Raw genomic sequence first — 20,328 nt, forward strand, 5'->3', positions numbered from 1 at the left:
TTCTATCCTGAAGATAGAGCCTTTAACCCTGACTGATTGATTGCAACCACTGATACTAGAAACTCCTTTCGTAAAATTTCAATCTTATTTAACTTTTAAACTGGCCACGACTCTTTCCGCTCATCCTGTGCTTGTTCCTGGTCATTGTCTTGAAAAACTCCACCCACTTTGCCTTCTTCGGTTAACCGCGAAAATAGTTTTCTACATTATTGGGTTTTTTTTTCCTGATAAATAAATCAAAGTTTCACAGGGTTAATATTTTGTTTATTTGAGCAAATGTCATGAAATCAATGATATTCTGTTTTTTAGCTGATTTACAGTTTGATTATAGACACATTATACACCAAGGAAACAGAGGGAAATCATGAGTTTCAAAAAAAATATAAGGGAACAGGATACACAGAGCTGGAGGCTGAGGAAATTGGTAGAGACATTCACATCTGCGTCCACTCTGTAGGAAAGCCAACGCACCAGCATGTGACAAACACACACCATTGTATCTTTTCACATTTCACTCCAGCATACACTTACAACACCGCCACAGAAATAAACAGCCTGGAATAGCAGGGAGGTCGAAAAAGGCAAACAATGAAAACGACACACAAATTGATGGCAGGAAAAATGGAGAACAAACGGCAGCACAGATTCGTTTTAAGCGTAAGGATACGCGGCACATCGTAATGAACCTCCACACAGAGACACACATCAACCTCGGGCTAACCGAGAAAAAGCAACAATAAAGAGTGAAAAAATACTAGAACGGTATTACAAAAAGACAGAAAGAGGAAAAAGGATGAAAACAGAAAAAAAAAAAGGAGAAAGCAAAGAAATGTTAGACTTATTTTACTTATAGAAAGAAAACAAGACATTAAGAACAAAAGGAGAAAGAAAAAAAATGGAAATATGGCGGGCCGGGTTGGTTTTTCTATTAACTGGAGCAAAAGCTCAAGTGTGAAAACACACACAATCTCTCTCTGTGTGTCTATAGGGGTGTGTACACAGACAAATGTAGGTATGTGTGTTAAGTAAAGGAGGCGTGGCCTCTACAGCACCAGCCCCTCATAGGCGGGGCCCTCTGACTCTGGCGACTCCCTTTGCAGGCGCAGGTGCTCCAGTGTGTTGTGGAAATGTTTGTTGATTTGTTCCGTCTCCTCGCTCGCCTCCAGGTTAGGCAGGTCCTCGCGGATCTTCTGGATGAGCTGATTCAGGACCTGAACAGTCACCTGTGGAGGATGTGCGCGCACACACACAGAAATCAGGAATGCAGCTGACTAATAATCCATATATTATGTAATCCTGCTCCCGCAAATAGACAGAGTTACACAGCAGCGTTACTAGAGAAGTTGATTATCTTGCAATAACAGCAGATCCCATTGTGTTTTATTGCTCTTATACCACTACAATTCCCTCAATGTGTGACTTTTCACTCGGAGTTAATCTAAACCTTCTGGCCAATAAGTGCGCAGAAACAGAAGCGTGACGGAGTAGGATACACAGAAAGAGTTATTAATATGCTGAACACGAATCCAGCCTGAGAGAATGGAAGAGACGAGCCAAACATCCTACTGCTTTTATATTCTTTACACAGGAGAGACTCGAAAATGCTTAAAAAAGTCTTAATCTAGGTCATGCCTCAGAAATCCCAGTGACCAGAAAAAGCAACAAGATGAAAGCCACGAATGTGTATACTGTGGGCTCCTGTTAAATTACGGCAGGTGAGAGGTCTGCTTTTGCACCTGAGAGGCTGCTGAGATGAGGGAGTAATGAAAAGTGGGCTGCAGCTGGGTGCACCTGGAGTGCTCGATTTAGGACAAGATAGGACAGGAAGTATTTCTCTCTTCCAATCGGTAACGTGTGATGGACAGTGGTGAGGCTGATGTACCCCGTGGGGGCAGCGTGAGTTGCTGTCTAAATAATAAAGGCCACCTCTGTGAACACTGGTGTGCTTGTGATAAGATTAGAGTGCATTAATGAAGTATCTACTGAACGTTTACATTACATAACAGCTTTTGGGAGATGCCCCTGCCCAGAGCGACTTACATTCTCATTCACAAAACTGTACAGCTGAGCAGATCACGGGGCCCAGGAGTGGCAAGCTGGGTGATGCTGTGATTTGAACTCATAACATTCGATCCAAGTCCAATTCCTTAACCTCTAAGCTGCAAATTATCATGGAGATATAACAGTTCTGTAAACATCTGTTGATGCATTACTCATAGGGGGAGCTAAGTACCTGCTAACAGATCTGTCATGCTGTTACAAAAAAGAAAGATTTTTGTATGTTTGTATTTATGCAGTTTTTGAACAGAAACCTGTGAAATGCAGCTACGTAGCACAGAGCTACTGCTATAGAAAATAGATAAACAACTGGCCAAATTCTACAGTTCAGGTGCATATGTACTTAAACCAGTGGAGAAAAAAGAGAAAAAAAAACAAAAACAAAAAAAAACACATTTCCTGCACAATTTTCTGGTCCTTACCAGGCATTATATAATAGCTTTCTGTTTAAATAAGTTTTTCTTATGCATCATATGTCTTACATTAGCCACCACGTTTAGTATAGTTAACTAGGTTCTGTGAGTAGCACACAAGTAGTATTTTATTGCCCTCTTCCTCTGAAATTGCTAACAAATTTATGTTTTGTCCAGAAACATTGTCCAGGTTTTCCATTAAGCAATATTAAATGTTACAAAGCTAAAGGACTAAATACATCATGAGCAACAATAAGCTAAAAATACTGAGGTCGAAGGCATTATGTTCTATGTTTACCTGCTGAGATGTGCATGTGGTAACCCACACACATACACGCGCGCACACGCACACACACACCTTTCATCTAAATGCATTTCTGGTCCTCGAGATTTCAGACCCAAGTTCTATTGATCTTATTGAAAGAAGAATGTGTGTGTGAGTGCGAGTGTGAGTGCGTGTGTAAGTGTGAGTGAGCGTGTGTTTTTTTTTCCCTCCCTGATAGATAAACAAATGAATGAATAACCTCTGAATGTAAAACATGCACAGCATGCTGGTTCAATATGTTTGTTTCTCTTTGCGCACACACACACACACACACACACACACACACACACACACACACACACACACACACACACACACAGCTGGCAAGAGTATTATTTTTTTTCAAGTGAAAAAAGGGCAAAATGACAAGAGAAGTTAAAGGGCAGTAAGTGTAAGTCAGTAAGGTTTATATTTGCAGCACTGTGCAGAACTATGCAGAAACAGAAAACACTTAAGAATAAGAAATATTACAGATTTTAAATTGTGAGGAAAATAAAACTTTGCTCCTGCTGTGCAAAATACCATCTTTGCCAGACAAACAAACGCAGCAAAAGGCGACAGAAAAATTATCTTGTTACTTCGTTTCAAATTCTGCACACGATAATTCAATGTCCTGTGAAAGTTTCTGTAGGAGTATTTCTGTTTTCTCTGTAAAGCTGCTTTGTGACAATGTTAATTGTTAATGGAGCTAATAAAGACCAATTTGAATTTAACTGAAAGTTCAAGATTGCAGACATAAGCTGACAGGGAAAGAGCTACCAAACATGATTTATCAGATTGTTCCCCTTTAAGAACCAAATAAAATATAGAGTAGGGAAGAATAAAGATGTAGGACATAATTCAAATCGAAGAATTAAAAGCAGAAAAGTCGAACGTACCGCATCGTTCTCCCGCTCGTAGAAGCACACATAGCGGTTGAGGATCTCGATGAAGAGTTGCACTTGCAGAGACGGGTCCATACACTGATTGGCGATCTTCAAAGCCTTCTTCAAGCATTCCATCACACGCTTCCCATCACGGATCTGTCACACAAAACACACATAAACGGTCAGCATTTAAACAATGTTTATTTGTTTAAAGACATCATTCAGTTGAGAAAACATGAATCGATGCTTTACAAAGACCCTGCATGAAAGAGATGCTTTGAGCTGGATGCTATCTCCAAGCTCCCTAAATACGTCGCCAAGGGCAACGACAGCTTCGATACAGAATCATCATGCTGTGTGGTTCGGCGAGACCTTTGTTTGCTTTATAACGGTTGCCAAACACCATGTTTCCTCTGAAATTCAGCACATTAACTAGGTCGTTGTGAAACAACAGAAACTTTGGGTCATATCGCTTAGCAAAGAACATCATGTACAAAGAAATGCAAAGAAAAGAATTAGAAAAAGAAAGTGTCAACCTGTCATTTATTTTCTGTGCGCGCTCACGGCAAGGGAACTGCGACTTCAGTAAAAGGTGACATTTGAATTTTCTCAGCTCGATGCAAATTAGGTATGACAAATCTGCAATTGGCTTGAATGATTCTTTTGAAACAATTCTATGATGTGTGTGTGATCCGACGTTATTTCAAATCCTCGCTCACAACTTGAGCTCCTGTGTTATGCCAGCTTGTGTAGTCTGTCCGTATTCGGCTCTATGCGAGATCAGTGAACAGATACTGCTAGTTTTGGAAATTGTACATGACATACACTGTATAATATCAATCCATTATGATTGTTCAGTGCAGAATAAGTGACCATTGAATAAATGTCACACACATGGGCATGTCTTCTGGAGCTTCGCTTGTTCAAAACACTATATATATATATCTCATGCTTGAGCTACTGCATACGCCTCATTTTAATATGTCCTGATTGAGCTTTAGTCGATCACATGACCATAACATGTCTAAGATGTTCCTGTACTAGTTCCCTGAGAAGCATTGTTTAAATGCAGTCTATATTTACAGACAGCCAAGCTCAATTTAATCACCTCAAACCATGTGGATTTTTCCAAAACATGCGTTTAATGCAAATAAAAAGACTAAACAACTTGAGTGATTTGTCTTGATTATAAGCCAAAATGCATTATTATTCCAGAGGGGAATTTCAGAAGGCTGTTTCTCCTAAGTCTGCATCACTATGGCATATCTAGTGATATGGAGGAGTGGTAGCTCAGTGGTTAAGGTGCTGGGTTACTGATCGGAAGGTCGGGGGTTCAAGAACTGGTATCGCCAAAGGTGCCACTCTTGGGCCCTTGAGCAAGGCCCTTAACCCTCTGTGCTCCAGGGGTGCCGTATCATGGGTGACCCTGCGCTCTGACCCCAGCTTCCGAGCAAGCTGGGATATGCAAAGGAAAAATTTCACTGTGCTGTAATGTATATGTGACAAATATTCTATTCTATCTACATGATTAGCACTGGCTTCCCGAACGCCAGGAAATGCAAATGAACGGACAGAAAGCATGATGGGATGAAGCCTGCGTACCAGGAGATACATTTGATTCAACGCTAAATTAATCAAATCGGATTACACAGACCTTGTCGAGATGAGCTGTCTCTCTAGATCAAACTCAGATCAAACGGGGGGGGGGGGGGGGGGGGGTTTAGAGATAGAAAGCCATGACATTCCTGATACTAATCTCCAAGTAAATATGCTGTACCTGCTTTAGAAGCTCACTGGATCACAGCGCTGCCATTCTGATTTGAATACATTTCCTTGTAAAGCACAATTTTGTCTCAACATATGACAGAGTAAAACAATCCCAATGTGCTCGAACAGAAAAGAAAAAAAAAAAAAAAAACACAAAACACACAACCAAAATTAGACAACAATAAAATTAAAATTAGACAACAATAAGTGGCCACATATTCCCTTTGAAACTCCAGGAACTTCCTAAAATAATCTCTTCACTACCTCATAGTTATAATCATTATCATACTCCTCCTCACATCAGTTTCTAAACACACATTTTCCGTGAAACTCTTGACTTTCAGAATATTAGGTTTAATTAGTGTCACCTAAGAGCGTGTTTTTCTCCATTTACACCTTTACATGAATAAATAAATTTCTAATTACACTCTAATTTCATCAGCACTTCAGGGGAAACATGTAACAGGAACTGCGAGTATGAGACCCTAATGAAGGAACCTCCAGAGTGCATGAGTATTTTTATATTTATTTATTTGTTTTTCCAATCCTGAAGATGTTTGAAATTAATTTTTTCCTGAGTTTTACACTAAAGATTTGATTTCTGCTTTCGGTATACCGCGTCTCAAATCGTACGCCACACACACTAACCATGCACTTCCTGGATTTTTATAAGAACTTAAAATAAATGACTGAATAAAAACATTTTAAACAAAATCTTAGAGTATTTCAATCCCAAACAACCCAATCGTTCAATCAATCAATCGGCACGGTCCTCTCGTGGCTCTGCCTCCGCAAACGCTTTCTCAGTGCAACAGTGATGAACACCGCGGTGCTACAGGATCCTGATTGGTTAGAATGTGGTGTTAAATTTTCTATAACAGCCTCTCTGACAATAGCACAGATTTATATTAAAAGACTTCTGAAACTTTATGGTTTCCATAGCAACAGCTCATTCACAGAGACTTGTATGGCGGATGCTCTACTAACAATAATAAAATAATGTGCGGAATCATTTATATGGTGATGTTTTATGCAGACATTTATAGAAGGAATCTTAAGTGTCGGCGGTGAGGTGATGAAGAAATTATACCTGCAAGAATGTAATAACAGGAACGAACTCGTTTTAATGTAACAATAAACTGATCAGACGTCTGATGTGTAATTCTTTAATAAACATCTAACCAACTGCTGAAGAGGACGAAATGGAGCATTTTTTGCAGTCATTGAAAAATCTTCAGCATGATTATTTTCGGATAACAGCATAAACATCATATTTTAAAAAAATCATACACTACTATTTGTAACTTTATATAAACATTTGCACAGACACCAATAAAGAACGCCGGCAAGAGAATGCGTAGAGAGATTGTGTGGTTGCCATGGTCACATGTGTCTTATCTTTACTTTATAAGAATTTCGGCCAATCACTGCAAAGTATTAAAAAAACTAAAAAAAACTAACAAAAAATAAAAATAAAAAATCTTTTTTCTCACCTCCATCCTTAAGAAACTGCTTTGTTTTTACTGTCTAGATGCAACCAAAACACAAGAAAGACTATTTTTCTACAATTTTTTATATTTTATAACAAATGATTTAGCTTGCCTGCACTACATGCATTAATCTTACACTGAGGCAGAGACACGGCTGCAATCACTCACTGTCTGTCTGCCATTTTTAGAGCCTAATTTCAACACGTGGGATATTTTCTTCTCAGAACCTGTCCTCAGGGCAGAATCCACTCCATTCCTGCAGTCATTAAGAACAGGAAGCTCTGCTGATCAGATTTGCTGTCTCTCACACTACAACAGTCCACTCTTCATCTCCACACTTAATTTAACTCCAATTATTTTTTTATTAACATTTCTATTTTACTCAGGATTCCTACCTCATCTTCTGCTGAAAAACAGATTCGGCTAACTAAAAGCAGTGAAGTATAAAAGTATAAATAACAAGGCTATTCTAAGAAATGCATATTGGATCATTTATCTCGGTATTGATATAGTTATTTGGCCCCTCAATGGATTCCTGCTGCAGCACTCTGAACGCTAAATTGAAGTATAAAAATAGAAAAAACCCTCTATTCATATTTAAATAACAACAACAAGCTGGGTAGAGAGACCGATAAACTGACACCAAACAAGCAGACAGACAGCTTTACAAATTGACTAATACACAAAGAAAATTAGACGGAGAATCAGATAAAGTCTGACAGAAGAGCAGACAGGCAGATAGATTGACAGGCAGAAAAAGAACCTGACAAACAGAAAAACAAAACAGAGGCAGACAGACAGACATGATAAGAGAGACAGAAATTCTGAAAGTCTGACAAATAGATGGTTTGTTTACAGACAAACTAACCGACATACAGAAACTTTTGTCACTTGTTAGGACACTGCAATAGAAATGAATCTGATGTGATATTACTGGTTGTCTCTCCACGGGTGTAATACATTGCAGTCTCACAACCTTTAACAACAACCAACTGATCAATACCCGACCTCTTTTTTTTTTTTCTTAATAAAGGAAAAAGCAGTTAGAATCTGTAACTGAGAACGGCATGAAAAGGAGTAAAACAACACGACAGTGCCACTCCTCTCTCTCTAGGGGTATGGTGTATTGGGAATGGAAATTTCTTTACCTATAGAATTCTGCATTTACATGTGGTATAAACAAACAGCGATGGCCTTCCCACAGGCCCACCTACACATGCACGCACAGACACACCCACCTACAGGCCCACCCACCTCATCTCCGTTCTTGTCGGTGTTGCGTCCAGACCAGAAGAGGTGAGCGCAGATGCTGACGGCGCGGCATTGGTCAGGTTTCTTTAGCAGTTTGGAGGCTGCGAGAGCGCACTGAGTTCTCAGAGGCTCGTGGTTCTCCTCACTGAAACAGCGCATGCGCTCAAACGTGCCAATGATCAGTGTGATGGCTGCAAGCTGGGCCTTAGAGTCACTGATTTCATCCTCATAAAGAGAGAACGCCTGAGCCAGAGATAGATAGATAGATAGATAGATAGATAGATAGATAGATAGATAGATAGATAGATAGATAGATAGATAGATAGATAGATAGATAGATAGATAGATAGATAGATAGATAGATAGATAGAGAGGGAGAGAGAGAGAGGGAGAGAGGGAGAGAGGGAGAGATGCAAATGAACAGAGAGAGTGAGTCAGAGGCAATGACGGTGCAAAAAAATTAATAAGTAAAATATAAAGCATGATCCAAAATAAGAAACAGGGGGACAGAGAAAGCAAAACAGAAAAACAAACCCTGTGAATAATAAATAGATCTATCTGTGTCTGAAACAGGTAGATGCAGAAATACACTGATTCATTATTAACACTTTTTCTGAAGAACCTTTCCCCCCGCGTGCTAGTGAGCGAGAACAGAATACTTATGTCCACTTTTCACCTCCTCCTGTCCCCAAGTGTCTCACCGAGGGTTGCTGTTGCATCAATTCTTTGTTAAAACCCCAAGTCACGCTTCACGCTACTCCTCTACCTGTGACATGAACTCGTAGGCGACGGTCTCGTGATTCTCGAAGCCAATCTCTCCTGCAGCGAGCGCCCCCTGCAGGAACAGACGCAGTGGCAGCTCGGCCAGCTCAGCCTTTATCAGGGCGCTGATGGTCTGATGGGCGAAAGAGAAGATCTTCTGGCACTTCTTCTCCCACTTATCATCCTGCAGATGAAAAGACAAGAAGAGACAAGAAGTCTGATACGGAAACCTGATGCGTTATGTGACTGAGCTACAGAGAGTGAAAGGGAAATAAATGACACAATGATAAATCCAGATGGTTTACTTATGAATACAATTTAGAAGACAGGAAAAGACTAAAGGAAAAAATCTTTAAGATAAAGGTGGATTTTCTGGAAGCATTTTCGAGCCTAACCTCTCGCTCATTGTCAGTCAGTCGGCAACTATACCTGCGGTCACCAAAGCAAACGCCTGAGGCAAGAGGAATGAAAATCCAAGAGCTCACATTCACAGCTCTGTTATTTGCTCCTCTGTCATTTTAACTCCACGAATCAACAACAACGATTTTGCTCTTGTTTTAATCCCTTCCTTACACTTCAGCCAAACTGCCCATGACTTTAAACAGAAGTAGTTACGGATTCATCTAAAATATTCAAAATCTTTTAAGTCTCTCAATAAAAATATTTCAGTAATCTGTATTTATCAGAGCAAATTTTCCTAAATACTGTTTGTTTCTGTTGAAGAAATCTTAAAAAAAAAAAAAAAAAAAAAAAAAAAATCACACTGTAAACTTCATCCTAGTGTCTATTCTCTTACCATTGTATACATTTTTGCCCATTATGGCCAGTGATCATGGTCAACCTTCATGACATAATAGGGCTGGGCGATAAATCGATTAACTCGAATGTGTAGTTTACATCGATCTGTTTTAATAAAAATCGGTTTTCTCTTTAATGTCCGCCGACGCTCCCCTCTGGGCTCCCATAGTTTCGAACGAACTCAGTTATGTTACTATTTTCACAATTTACAATGGCAGGGCCGCCATCTTGTATTTTTGGCTTGTTGTTTCTGATTGCACTTTAACCCAAAATGGGTTATAATCCCAGAAGGGTAAATAAACTTTATTCAATAAAGTTAAAACTTTTTTTTTTTTTATGTTTTGTCATATGCAGATTGATTTTAAGCAGAGGGCAAAAAAATCTATTTAAATCGCAAATCGGATTTTTTTGTGAAACAAATCGGGGATTTTTTTTTAGGCCATATCGCCCAGCCCTATGACATGACAATGCAATTTTTGTTGGTCTTTTCATACAAACATCCACCATTATACCATTTCTTTCTTAAACAGCATGAAAGAGGGAGCAAGAGGGAGGGAAAGAAGGAAGGAAAGAGGACAAAGAACAAATCCAGGAACAGATTTTAGAATGCAAGAGGGCCCCTTCCTTCCATCACTTTATACTTTCTTCCTTCCAAGAGTGTGTCTGGGTTTGTGTGTGTCTGAGAGCATGCATATGTGTGGGGCATAAGTGTGGAGACGTACTGAGGAGGCATTGTCTTTGTAGAGGAAGGCCAGCTGATAGGCAGCGAACACCAGCGGGGGCAGCGTGTAGCGGATCCTCTGATTACCCCCGGCTCCGAAGTGCTTCCTGGCTGTGTTTAAAATCTGTAGGGGGTACAAAATAGAATGAAAAACTGTGGGGCGTGTTCGAATAATTCATAGCGCCGTAACAGTAAGACGTCTTCTGTAGGTTCAACAGATGCCATATTCATTAGAGTCTCATTAGGACAATTTGGAGCGTTCTGTTAAAATGATGTACCTGATGTGTTCTGACACCATTTTATTAAGAGAAAAAAAAAGAGAGAGCGTGCAAGAGAGGATGAGAAAAGAAAGAGTAGAGAGAGAGAAAGACTAATTAAAAAAATTACTTTTTGTACAAGTTCAATTGCATAACAAAGTAAACAGCATCCGATCAATAATCAAGTTCAGGTCATTATCCTCTTTAAATAAATACTTATTGCTAATTAACCTGCTGCCTTACAATCACTAACTTTAATGATATTTCAAACAATGTCACAGACAACCTGCAATATAAACTGTTAGTACTACACACCAGGTACTGTAGTGGTTTGTGAGTACAGTGACGGTACTACACACCAGGTACTGTAGTGGTTTGTGAGTACAGTGATGGTACTACACACCGGGTACTGTAGTGGTTTGTGAGTACAGTGACGGTACTACACACCGGGTACTGTAGTGGTTTGTGAGTACGGTGACGGTACTACACACCAGGTACTGTAGTGGTTTGTGAGTACGGTGAAAGAACTACACACCAGGTACTGTAGTGGTTTGTGAGTACAGTGAAAGAACTACACACCAGGTACTGTAGTGGTTTGTGAGTACAGTGAAAGAACTACACACCAGGTACTGTAGTGGTTTGTGAGTACAGTGAAAGAACTACACACCAGGTACTGTAGTGGTTTGTGAGTACAGTGAAAGAACTACACACCAGGTACTGTAGTGGTTTGTGAGTACAGTGAAAGAACTACACACCAGGTACTGTAGTGGTTTGTGAGTACAGTGAAAGAACTACACACCAGGTACTGTAGTGGTTTGTGAGTACAGTGAAAGAACTACACACCAGGTACTGTAGTGGTTTGTGAGTACAGTGAAAGAACTACACACCAGGTACTGTAGTGGTTTGTGAGTACAGTGAAAGAACTACACACCAGGTACTGTAGTCTTTTGTGAGAACAGTGACGGTACTACACACCAGGTACTGTAGTGGTTTGTAAATACAGTGAAAGAACTACACACCAGGTACTGTTGATCCGGATCGTCGGAATGCAGCAGGTGGATAAAGCGGCCCACTAAACTCTGCTCCTCTGCAAAGTCCTCTGGGTCAGGATCCTCTGCAGGCTGATCTGGCTGATCCTGGATCAGTGTTGACACCAGATTCAGGATCGCATCAACCTGCATAGAAACACACATATTCAGCAATAAAGGCAGAGCATAAAAAGATGGAAAGAAAGCGCAATCTTAAAAAAAAAAATGTAAAAAAGAAATGCTGCAAAATATATACATTACTAAACAAATACAGGCACATGCAGACAAAGAGAAACAGACATATAGCAAAATATTACAAACAGACAGAAAATTACAAACAGACAGATTTTTTAAAAGTAAAAACGGATCAAAAATCTAAACCGAAAGACACAATGAGGCAAACAAGTAGATACCAAGAGACAGACAGATAGACAGAGACCTACAGATGTACAGTGATTGACTCACACACACAGACGAACAGAAACTTATAATCAAAGGCCAATATTCAGGGACAAAAAAACAGGGCAGACAGACAGTTTGTGAAACAAAGACAGACAGGCAGAAACATAGAAAGACAGCTTGAAGACTCAGACATGATAGAAGAGAGAGAATGACAGCTAGAGACAACGCTGAACAGATGCAAATGCAGACAGATAGAGACAGGCTAAAAATCCACTATACACAGAAACAGATAGAGAAAGAGACATAGACATAGTCTAGTGCTTATTGCATCCTAATAAACTTATAATGTGGTTTTAGGGAGTGAGTGCATATCACCGCTCTGGTGAAACTCCTCTGACAAACAGAAATCATAAGAATTTCTTGTAACCACATCTACAAACTCGGATCCAGCATATATAGAGCCACTGCATCTTGAGAAAACAACTTTGAGCAGCTTCTCCCCCACCCACTGCCTCTCCAATAACCGAGTGAGTCATTGCATGTTTGGGGGAAGGAGGAGGAGAAAAAACAAAAAACCCCAAAAAACAAAAATAAAAACAAAAAAAAACCCTTCACAGCACAGCGAGCCCCTCATTTAAGAAAGGGATTGAAATCAATATGTCCGTAAAGGACACTCTGGGGAAAAAACAGAGAGAGTGAGAGAGTGAGGGGAGAGAGGGGAGAGAGAGAAAGCAATCATGTCACATCCCAGCACTTATTGACATTTTCTCTACCTGACCAGCTTTTATAACTGGCACTGTGCTAAAACTCTGCCACGCATAGAAACCTGAATGAACATGGTGGCGTTTAAAATGGCACAACGACCACAAATACCGTATGTTCACGAGATTACACATAAACTAATGCTAAACTGCTTTATAAAAAACTTAAGACTTTACATCAAGATCTTCCACAAGCAATTATTATATCACACACTATCCCACACCCAGCCACCCACACAGGTACACACATGCGCCGAAGAGGCTAATTATGTGATCCGATGTTAATGCAGCAAGCTACAAAACTTCCTCTAAATCAAGTTCAAAGTGTGGGAAAATCAAATGTGTGGATGGGGAGAGAAATATGCATTTTTCAAACTAAAATGTATTAGCTGGCCTAAGAAAGAGACAACACTGGCTGTTTTATATTTATGATAAAACACCATCATCCAATAGAAATTCAAATACGGTCTTATTCTATTGATCACTCAAACGTGCTGTTAAAATGATTGGAACACATTTTCAGAGGACCACTTGAGTTCCCATGCATCAGAGCGAAACGGCAAGAAAACGATTTGTGTTTTGGGTTGCAGGATTTTATATCGAGCTGCTAACCGGAGCCAAATGACATCTGTAATGCTGCAGAAATGCCATGTTATCTGGATAAAGCTGAATGAGTATATTTGCAGACTTACAACCCCGTCAAAGAAGGTTAATTGGCTTTTCAGTTCCTTTAATTATCTAGGTGAGCAAGCACATTATTGCTCATCAATTGTCCCTTGTTTTTCATCCTCCAGCCTTCATCAGAGCCAGCTCCTGATCACAGCACAGCTGTTAGATACACATTTGAAGCTCGTCTCCATCTTTACATTCTCAACCCTGCTGCATCTGATCCACTTGAAGCATCCAATAATTATACCTCTATGAAAGGTGTTGTATATAAAAATTAGAACTAAGGAAAAAAAAATTCAAATCCCGCCTCTGTACCTGCTCCTGGGCCAGGATAGTTGTGTTGTAGTCCAGCGTGTTGCTAAGCACGTAGCAGCTCATGCTCTTGCGGGACTCGTAATCAAAGTACTCAAAGAGTGGCGGGAAGTGTTTGAGCTGCAGGACCGTCAGGATGTTGTTGTAGGTGTCCACGGGAATCTTCAGCAGTCTGGTGAGCTCCTTCGAGACGGCACTGCTCGTCGCAATGCTGCAGGAAAACGATTAACATAAAATACAAAAAGAAATTAAAAATACATTCCTGACCTTGGTATTTAGCTTCTAAATATAAATTGTACTAAAGGAATCTGTTAGGAAATGAAGAAGAAAAAAAAAAAAAAAAAGAAAAAAAAAAAACGCCAGCTATTTTAGATCCTACAACTAGACATTATTGTGACGTAGCTTTTTTGACCTTTAAGCCACACCCCTATATACATGAGTGTGCATAACTATTACTATATTTGCAGACTGCACAGTGCTAAATTGGCAGCTATAGCCCTAGCACCAAAATAACTCTTCTGTAACTGTACCATTCAAAATGTTTGTCTGAATATTTTCTTCTTTTTTTTTTTTTTTAAACAAAAATAAAAACCTGTCTAAGTGGAAATCATTTAGCAGTTTTCTTACACGACTCTTTGCCACCACTATTTTCTCCACTGCAAAGTGTTAACAATGACTGCATGAAAAGAGAACACGCTGCTGTATTTTTTTTACAGCGTGTGGCATTTCAGAATCTGTGTCTTCTATAGAAAAACTAAAAACAAAAAAAGGCTTTTAGAAATCTGAGGTGACCTTAAGCCCAGTGGCGAACGTGTGGGGAGTGAACCTCTATGACTATAATTGAAGGAGATCAAAATGAAGAGGTTTTTCTTTAAAAACCCACCAGCTGGGTAGCAAAAAATGTCCTCTACAATTACAATGAAGTCTCTCTTTAAATTTTTTTTTTTTTTTTAATGCAATACTTTCCCAATTACCATCTGCCAGCCTTTATGAATTTTCTACGTTAACACCAGCATACACTACAGCGAGATATCACTCAATCAGTTATATCAGACATGCACTAAAAGTGTACCAATCAACAAAGACAGCATGATTTTCATATGACTGTGTTAAAGACACTGCCTGAAGGTCCCGCCCCTTTGTATAATCTCACATTGAGACACTGTTGCTTTGAGTTCATTATAGTAAAATAATCGATGGTTTAGGTACGATTTTACAAGCGTTAGACAAATATAAAGTTAATTTGAACAATTAAAACCAATTTTCAGTCAGTTAGAACCAGTTATGGCTGGAAAAGTTAGGTGTCCCAAAACTCAGACATTTATAATTTCACTTGAATTTTTAAAGACATTTTTTCCCAGAAATAAAAGTTTCCAACACCATTACATTTCAGAAGAAAGGGTATCATAATATGAAAATGTCAAGCTGCAACACCATTAAGTGCTGAGGCGAACAGACTAAGCTTTTAAACACCTCAAATTGTTATTTGGAAAACATTCCACTAAAAAAAACTTCTACAAAAAAAAACAAAAAAAACAATACTTTTTAAAAATGCCAGACCATGCATGGGCCTCCTGTTTTTAAAGCTAAGTGTGAAACAAATCGAAGGCAATTGATTAACTGGCAAAGTAAAAGATCTTCTCCTTGTCTAGGCTTTGGTTCTGTCTGAAATTGTTGAATCTGTTGTTACTCACTGTTCAAGGTTGAGCTTGTTGAAAATTTCCACGGTGCTCTCAAGAACTTTGTCAACGTAGTCAACGCGTTCAGGGTAGCACTTCATAGCCAGGTTAATGAGGGACACCTGCAGAGACACAACGTCCTCCGATGGCATGTCCTGCCGAGACTGAAACAGGAAGTTAACATATATATATAAAAAAATAAAAAATAAACCATTTGTTAGGACTGTAATTTGTATAAACCCGAACAGTTGAAATTTCAGTAAAAACCCCATGTACACAATTTAAAACTTAAAATATGAGTACAATCTTGCAACAAAAAGCAAAAAGCATTAATGATTTGTACCGCTATTAAGACAGCAATTAGCAGCCATAAATTAATGATGAAATACTCAAGATTAACTAATCAAAACTGTTATAAAACCAGAACCTATGGCACATTTGAGAGCACTCGGATGTATGTCTACTTCATGCCAAGTGAATATACATCACTCCTGATCACAGAGAATCTGGGAAGTGTTGTCAAGCCATCTAATAACAGTCAGAAAGAGGTGTAGTTTATCAAGGCCTTCAAGACTACATTTTCTCATAAGTAAGCTTCTAGCAAATTCAGCAAATTCAGTGCTGCATTATGTAAAATACAGATCTCTGTAACCACATTAAATGTTAATGCTCATGACAGCAGAATTAGAAAAAAAAAAAATAACTGAATACAAAATTTGAAGCATGGTGGTGGAGAGGTGATGACTGAGGCTTGTCTGACACCCAATGGATTTGGTAATCAATGAGACAACAATGAGCACTTTATAGCAGAGAATTCTTGAGACCAGTGTGAGGCCATCTACACAGCAGTTTAAAATGGGTCAAATATTTAGAGACGACTAAAATGTAGGTCTATTAATGACTAAGTGGAAGTCCAGGGCTCAATCTAATTAATATGCTTCTGCAGGATCATAAAATATCTGTGAATATGAACAAAAGCCCTGAGATGAGTGGGCCAAAATTTCTCTAAAACAATGTGAGACCGAAACTCCAGTAGAATAAATGTATTCAGATTATTGTTGCTACAGGTGGTTCTATAAATGATTATATTATTGGGTGCACTTATGTTTCCCCACCCGGTTTCTGATTATTGCTTTTGTTCTGTTCTTTTCTCTTTTATTTATGTTTATTTTGAACATAAATACGCCACACCTTTCTATAAGCAGCAGGTTCCTACATTGAAACTAATGAACTTTACACAGGCTTTAACGAAAGACAGTGTCTGTTACACGGCTTGTATCAAAACAGTAGCCTACCAAGAAAGTTATTGTTCACCGTCTTTCTCCTTCCTTTTACAACTATTTATCATTCACCATCGGTGAAGCTTTTCTCCCGATGCCGTGCAGCTCAGAACACAGGTGAAGTGCGTTTTTTCATGCCCGGTTGTTTTCAGCGTGATGAATGATTTGCATTTCCTGTAGACAGACCGAGTTGGAGGCAGGTCAAATGTCATCGATATTTATGATGTGGTGCGGCCCGATTCAGTGGGAGCATGCTCAATTTAATCTAAAGAATTTCATTGGTTCACCTGAACCTGTTCGGCAATTTCATTGGTCTAATGTTATGGGGCTCAGTTTTTTGGCATGAAGCTTGTGAAACCGGGAAAAACCCAGGAAAAATCCATAAATTAGCTGCTTCAATTTTTAAGCCGTGGGGTTTAAAGAGTGGGAAAAAAGTAGCGGCTTATAGTCCGGACAATACGGTATTTAGGGCCTGATAAATTAAAAAAAAAATTTCATTTTTTTTATTCTATTTATTTATAGGATCCCTGAATTGATTTGTCAAAAGTTAAGCTTTTATTTTGATATTTTCAGTCCCTTCCAGGCAGTGATGTGATGTACCTGGATGACTGTGGCCACTTGCTGTGAGAAAATATCAAAGAGTTTGATTTCAGCAGGGATTCCAGGTCCATCTTCTCTGTGAGCAAACAGAGCCAACCTACAGAGAGGTTAGGAGAAGGTAAACAACACAATAATGACGTGTAGGAATTGGTAAAAAAAAATAATAATGAAAAAGAAAAGAAAAAAAAAAAAAAAAAAAAAAAAAAAAAAACACCTCTGTGTGTGTGTGTGTGTGTGTGTTAGAAAGTGTGAGAAAAAAAAAAAAAACACAGACAGAGAGAAAAAGAGGAAGAGAGAGAGAGAGAGAGAGAGAGAGAGAGAGAGGAAGAGAGAGAGAGAGAGAGAGAGAGAGAGAGAGAGAGAGACCTGTCAATAAGCGCTATGATGATGTTCTTGACATTGACATGTTGGTGGAGCTCAGCACATGCTCTTAGAAACGGGTTCAGGGTCTGGAGGTGGAACTCGTCTGGGAAGACCTGAGGAGAAAGTGAAAAAGCAGTCGTTTTGCATAAGCACACATACACCTCTTACTTGTTTCTTTAACCACTTAAAACACAAAAGCTCTTGGCATGCCTGAGTGCGGCCGAGCGCCTGAAGCAATTAGACAGCTCGAGGTGACGAGAAAATGAGACGTTCTGTGAAATGAGGCGGCTGAAATGTGTGGCTTTGTTTGCTAATGTTCTCTACCTGTATAATGCACTCCATGAGGTACTCCTGGGCCAGAGAATCTCTGCAGTTCACCACCTGCTCCAGGACTCCTGACAGAACAACCTGAAGAGAACACATAGAATTTCAGTCAATGCCACAATCAGGGTTTATTGCCCAATTTATTTTAAAATGACAAAATAAGGATGGCAAAAGGATTTTCACTATTCCAACATTTACAAAGGATAAAATTCCCAAGGAGGCTCTTGTGGAAAGAAGATTAAATTTTAATAATAAAGAATTTTGATGTTTATTTACGCTGCATTGACAACATTTAAGACACCAGTCATCATGGCAGTGTGTGAAAAGAGATCGTTCAAGATGTTTTTCTTTTCCAATTCTTCCTTGTTGGTGGATAAGAGGGGTATTTTCCCCCTCTTCATGTGCACCAAAAAAATCAGCAAAAAAATTATTCATCACCACCCACAATCCTGCCCAATTGCTTCTATTGACTCACAAGACCATGGCTCATGAATTTACTTTTATACAGTTGTGTAACAATCACATTTTCAGGAACCATAATATTTGCCCAAGACGTGATGGTTATTTAGAATATGAGCGATCGCAAAGAAAGCAAAATATATTTCATGGCCTTAGTGCAAATGCTATAGAAATCCCTCTGCAATTTCATAAATGCATTTGAATATTGATTTATGTAACTGAAATCCAAACGCATTTATGTTTTGTTTTTTTTTATGCAGATTGAAGAAAAATAACAAATGTATCGTGTTTAATTTGTGAGTCTGCTACAGGCGATTTTAAGAAAGACAGTCATGATAAATTCAGGTTTTTTAAACTGGTAATTTAAAGTATTAATACAACATTATGTTTAAAAACTGAGAATTAACACAACTATGAAAACACCAATTCAGGCTATCACATCCAGAACACTTTTAATGTTTTACAAAAAATATTATATAATAATATATTGACTCTTCCGCTACCTATAGATGTGTTATTGTGTCATAAAACACAAAAGCCAATCACATTTCCGTATGCAAATTATGGTCAGGAAAAACTATCTAACCTGGATATTCATTGACCGAGTTTTTTGTTTAGCCTTTTTGTCATTTAATGACTTTTTTTTAAACATACAAGTCAAGCAACATGTTGCTTTTTTTTTTGCACTAATCTTTGTCTATTCCATTTTAGACTTATCATCAGTAATGAATGCATCCTAACACACAACGTCTCACAAAACAAGCAGTCAGGGACATAGTGTCCCGGCTGACAGCTGGTGATCGATGAAAGGAGTCATTAACTCACAGAATCTCTCTTCTGCTTATTAACAGGGACAATTCAGGACCCCAGGCTGTGTTTCCTGATCTAATCAAATACATCAGCTCTGATAGAGCATCTGACAACTGCTTTATCCTGACATACTGTGTAGGTAGCATGCGAACAGTACTTATTAGAATTACAGTGCAACCTCGATACTTGCGGGGGTTACATTCTATCAGTGGGGGGCGGTCAGGGCCAGCAAAGCCTTCTCTGTTGACCTAAACACTATCAGAAGCACTGACCTACATTTACAACCTGAATTCTTATATTTGTTCCATGAAATTGTATCAATTTTTTCCCAACAGTTTGTTCTCTTTATTTCGTAGCGTTTCTCTTGGCTGCACTGCTTCCAGGACGTGTGTTAGACTTTTTTTTTTGTCCAATCAGATTTCAGCCTCTATGTGCTGCCATGCAAATCTAATCTGGAAATCTAATCTAATCTGTAAACTCAACAAAAATTGTGAATTACTTGTCATAAATGTTTTATTTACTAATTTAAATGAATACAATATAAAATAGTTTTAAACATGATGTAATTTATTAGTACAAACTCTGTTTGGAAATGTTACTCCGAACTTTCGAGCCACTCGCGGCTTCTCGGGAACCATCAGCTTTTTCGCGAGTTACACTTAGTCTGGCTCCAAATGAAAAGTCGCAAACTATCGAGGTTGCGAGTGTCAAGATTTCACTGAATATCACATGTCTCAGTGTGTCAAACATAATTTTTTAAATACATCCATTAGCTAAACACTCTAGATAATCATACTGTATAAACTGCACAGCGAGTTTGGGAGGGCAAAAACTTTGACCAAACCTAGTTGTTAATGATTATACAACATCTAAATATCTGGTTCAGCTTTATAAAATGAAATGACATGGACGGTTAGAAAGATCACGCTCAGG

General features: G+C 38.8%; 1 protein-coding gene across 1 annotated transcript in view; it reads right to left on the bottom strand.

The window, feature by feature from the left end:
• Positions 1–249: 249 nt before the first annotated feature.
• vps35 (VPS35 retromer complex component) overlaps positions 250–20,328 on the bottom strand; it is a 30,067-nt gene continuing 9,988 nt past the window's right edge. Inside the window, exons 7-17 of the mRNA XM_083550861.1 lie at positions 18,127–18,210; positions 17,806–17,915; positions 17,440–17,536; positions 15,575–15,723; positions 13,884–14,091; positions 11,728–11,883; positions 10,453–10,575; positions 8,937–9,116; positions 8,174–8,413; positions 3,675–3,818; positions 250–1,223 (exon numbers count right to left, since the gene is read on the bottom strand). Coding sequence (XP_083406987.1) covers positions 1,044–1,223; positions 3,675–3,818; positions 8,174–8,413; positions 8,937–9,116; positions 10,453–10,575; positions 11,728–11,883; positions 13,884–14,091; positions 15,575–15,723; positions 17,440–17,536; positions 17,806–17,915; positions 18,127–18,210 — 1,671 coding nt within the window. The 3' untranslated portion in view covers positions 250–1,043. The remainder of the gene's footprint in view (positions 1,224–3,674; positions 3,819–8,173; positions 8,414–8,936; positions 9,117–10,452; positions 10,576–11,727; positions 11,884–13,883; positions 14,092–15,574; positions 15,724–17,439; positions 17,537–17,805; positions 17,916–18,126; positions 18,211–20,328) is intronic.

The sequence above is a fragment of the Silurus aristotelis genome (genome assembly GCF_946808225.1).
Source record: "Silurus aristotelis genome assembly, chromosome: 9".
In the NCBI taxonomy this organism is placed as follows: domain Eukaryota; kingdom Metazoa; phylum Chordata; class Actinopteri; order Siluriformes; family Siluridae; genus Silurus; species Silurus aristotelis.